General features: G+C 44.6%; 1 protein-coding gene across 1 annotated transcript in view; it reads right to left on the bottom strand.

Moving 5' to 3' along the window:
- The window catches only part of LOC106526084 (disabled homolog 2-interacting protein), a 176,237-nt gene that overhangs the window by 22,584 nt on the left and 149,979 nt on the right, over window positions 1–3,674 (bottom strand). Inside the window, exons 9-11 of the mRNA XM_014020565.1 lie at window positions 2,919–3,155; window positions 2,627–2,828; window positions 168–355 (exon numbers count right to left, since the gene is read on the bottom strand). Of these exons, the coding sequence (XP_013876019.1) occupies window positions 168–355; window positions 2,627–2,828; window positions 2,919–3,155 (627 nt within the window). The remainder of the gene's footprint in view (window positions 1–167; window positions 356–2,626; window positions 2,829–2,918; window positions 3,156–3,674) is intronic.

Here is a 3,674-nt window from a genome sequence, read left to right as displayed (position 1 = left end):
CTTTCTTTCTTTCTTTCTTTCTTTCTTTCTTTCTTTCTTTCTTTCTTTCTTTCTTTCTTTAATGAAACATGGGTCCTCTTATGTTCTTGGTGTGGAAACTTTAATGAGAAGAACCAAACTAAAAACCCCTCACAGCATCATCCAGCCCCTGACCTGGCTCTGCTTACCCTGACAGCTCACTGTCGATGACCATCTTCTGCAGGCCCGTGGAAATACTGCTGGCCGCCTCTGCAGGGGGAGAGTGCACCGGCTCTGAAGACTGACCAGGTGTCATGTGGACACTGGACGGGTTGGACAGGGCTGTGTTGACCTCCCTCAGGATCCGGGGCAGGGGGCCCAGCTTCGAGGCTGCGTTCTGCAGAGACAAACACGATGAAGGGTCTCTGAGGCGACACTACGTTCTGTTCAGTTTAACTTGATTGATGAGTTCAGGGATTTCCCCACACCATGTCAACTCATTCTCACTTCCGACTCGTCACATACTGACACCAGGTCAGGTAAAGTCTGCGTCCAGTTTTGGATGTGTCAGGTTTCCCACTCGCATCAGTTATTAACGAGAAGAGACGGAGGAGGAGGAGCGTGTTGTCATGTTTTTGAAAAGAGTAGGAAATGTGCGACAACTAACCATCCCAGACCCTAAATTTAACTTCTATTAGCCTTAAGCTGAAAACATACTCCCTGCGAAATGCCGACGTCAGCACGGGTTGTCACAGTTTAATGACGAAAATTACGTCACCGGGCTTCTCAGCGTCGTGTCGACAGCCCCTTTTGGCACAACCCGCCGGCAGAACATTTGACCCCCCTCCCATGTCGACGGTAATGTGTGATTGGTCTGAAGTTAATTGTGGGTGTGTTTGTTTGTGCTGCGCTCGGGGGAAAAATAAAAAAGAACGACTCGCTCCCAGACTAGAAAGCAGAGTCTTATAAGATAGTCAAACCATGAAAAACTTATGGCTTGTTTGTTTGTGTTGAAAGCGCTGCTGCACTCAGAAAAAAAAGAGGGGAAAACAATCCCGACTCGCTCCCAGAGCCGACACCAGGAAGCAGAGTTTTATAAAGATAGTCAAACCRTGAAAAACTCATGAATGGAGATAAAACAGACGTTGTGCACGGAGGAATCTGACTGATAAAAACTGTGGAGCTAAACCAGAACAGAAGTGGACAAATACGTCGGGTGAGTGACTTTTTTTCTGCATTATCGGCTGTTGCGGGGGAACTCCATGCAGTGACGTATGTTTCAGCTGGAGGGGGGTTTCCTGAGCTCGGCGCAGGGACTATGAAAGGTCCGTGCCAAACAACCACGTGACCGCGTGTCGACCTGTCGGTGTCGGAGCGAGTATGTTTCAGGCTTTAGACATCCTAACCCTGACCTCAGTACCTAAAATAAAAGGGGCAATATCATGTAAAATAAATTTTTGAGTTTTATATCATGTTATAATGTTAAACTCTCATAAAAACATGCCCAAAGCCTTACTTTGACTCATTCACGCATGTTTGCGAAATCCTGCAACGTATTTAGGAAGCCATGCTGAGGAGCAAAATGACAGGTGGGGACCAGGAACAACCCTGGGACGTGTCTTTAAGCCACACTTCCTCATGGCAGAGCGCCCTCCCCCTCACCCCCTCTCCCCACACACCCCGCCCATGACTCCTGCAGGCTCTCTCGGGTGAAACTGAAAGTGAAACTTAAACTGTCTGCTGAGCTCCTACCTCTCACTCAGTGAAGCTCTTTTCAGATTAAAAATATCTTTTGAGGAAATATATTTTCAGATGTCAAGTAAACTGCATCATAGCGCACACGCGACCCCCCCATCCCCGCAGTGAAATGGACGGGACAGACGCAAGAGGTTCTTAAAGAGACAGAGGCCAATTTCAAGGTGTTAAGAAGAGGAAGTGATGAGAAGATAAGTTTATTTTCTATTTAACATAAAAACAGCATTTTAATAACAACTAAAGGTGACATATATACTTTATTATAGTATAGTATTTAAATATATGCCTGAGAAACACATAATATTGCCCCTTTAATCATTAACCCTGATCCCTCAAATTAACCACAACCCTATGTGGCGCAACCTGGAAAAGACGCAAGCATCAATAAGTGACGTGAGGGGGTACCCGACACGTCCAAAACTGAACGCAGATGGTACCTGACCAAGCATCAATATGGTGATGAGTTGGGAGTGAGAACGTGTTGACCATGTGCCCTCTGCAACAGGACGTCTGTGGGACTTAAGTCTCAGTAAAACTGGGATTTATTTAAAAAAAGGAATCTAAAATTTTCAATGAAAAACCTCTGAATGATCCACTGCTAATATGTCTGAAGAGTGATTATTCAGGACTCTCCTCCTGTGTACTCCTTATTAATAAAACGATGAATTATTGATGAATGCAGGGTAAACATCCTGCCTCAGTCTAAGCAGGTTTTACTCCCTGAGGAAATCTTTTGGATCTCATCTTTACTGAGAAACATCTACATGCAGGGTGAGAATAAATCTGTATCGTTCAGGCTGACTGATTGAAAACTGAGATGAATTTGTTCCATAAAAATTTGGAAAATGATAATAAAAAAAAAAAAAAAAAAACTTTTCTCGTGACATTTCCTTAGTTTTTCCTTCTTCAGTACCTGGTCCATCTGAGAGACCACCTCAGAGAGAAGGGAGTGCAGCGTGGAGAGCTCCCTGCCCAGGTCGATGTAACCCTCAAAGCCCGCCGTGTTGGAGATGGTCTCCGGGTTGGAGATTTCCAGCAGGAAACGCTGCATGTTGGTCCACTCGTGCTCCAGGAACTGGTTCATGAAAGACATGTACTCCTCCTTGTTCCCAAACCTGGAAGCAAACAGAAAAGTCAGAACACACCTGAACCTCCTGAACCGAGACGTGGTGTAAGACGATGGCTGAGCAGGAACCGATGCTCACTTGGTGAAGTTGGCCAAGTTCTGTGTGACTTTAGCGATGAGCGTGAGCGTGCGCGCCGTGCGATCGTCGGGGTACTCCTGCATCAAATGAAAGAGGGACGGCGACATGATGGCGGGACACAGGAAGCGCAGGAACAAGGAGGCGCTGATCAACCGCTCACTGATGTCCGGTCGACCCCGGTTACTGCACTCCTGTCTCCACGATGCAAAGACCTCCTTCAATTCTCGTGGAAACACACTGGAACAGGAAAAGACGGGGGCTTTAACTTCACTTCACCGCAGAATTTTTTCCGTCTTACATTCAGGCAAAAAGTGTTTTTGATCTTGTTTCGAGACCTATATAATAACCAAAAGCAGAATATGTTACATTATTTAATGTGTTGGCCTCAAAATTATTTCAAGATGTCTTACCAAGTGTGATTATCTTTCTGCACTGGCAGATTATTTCACTTAATTTGAGAAGATTCAGACTTTAATTTCAATATAACAAATCATCTCACCTTTTTAAACAAACCCCTTGATATTGTCACTACCTGCAAATACTGTATCTTGGAATTACTTTGGATTCTCATTTGACTTATCGTGATCAGGTACAAGTCTTAACCACTAAGTTGAAACAGAAATTATACGTTTATTCAAAAATTAGATCCAATCTGACATCTTCTGCTTCAAATATCTATCGTCATGCCATTATACTCTCAACCATGTCGTCTGCCATCTGCTGGACACTTTCTGTTGTGCTCATACAGTATTTAGA

Source organism: Austrofundulus limnaeus, unplaced genomic scaffold, assembly GCF_001266775.1.
Source record: "Austrofundulus limnaeus strain Quisiro unplaced genomic scaffold, Austrofundulus_limnaeus-1.0 Scaffold258, whole genome shotgun sequence".
NCBI classification, from domain to species: Eukaryota; Metazoa; Chordata; class Actinopteri; order Cyprinodontiformes; family Rivulidae; genus Austrofundulus; species Austrofundulus limnaeus.
The sequence above is the reverse complement of the archived record's forward strand: the minus strand, read 5'-3'. Positions and strand labels throughout refer to the sequence as shown.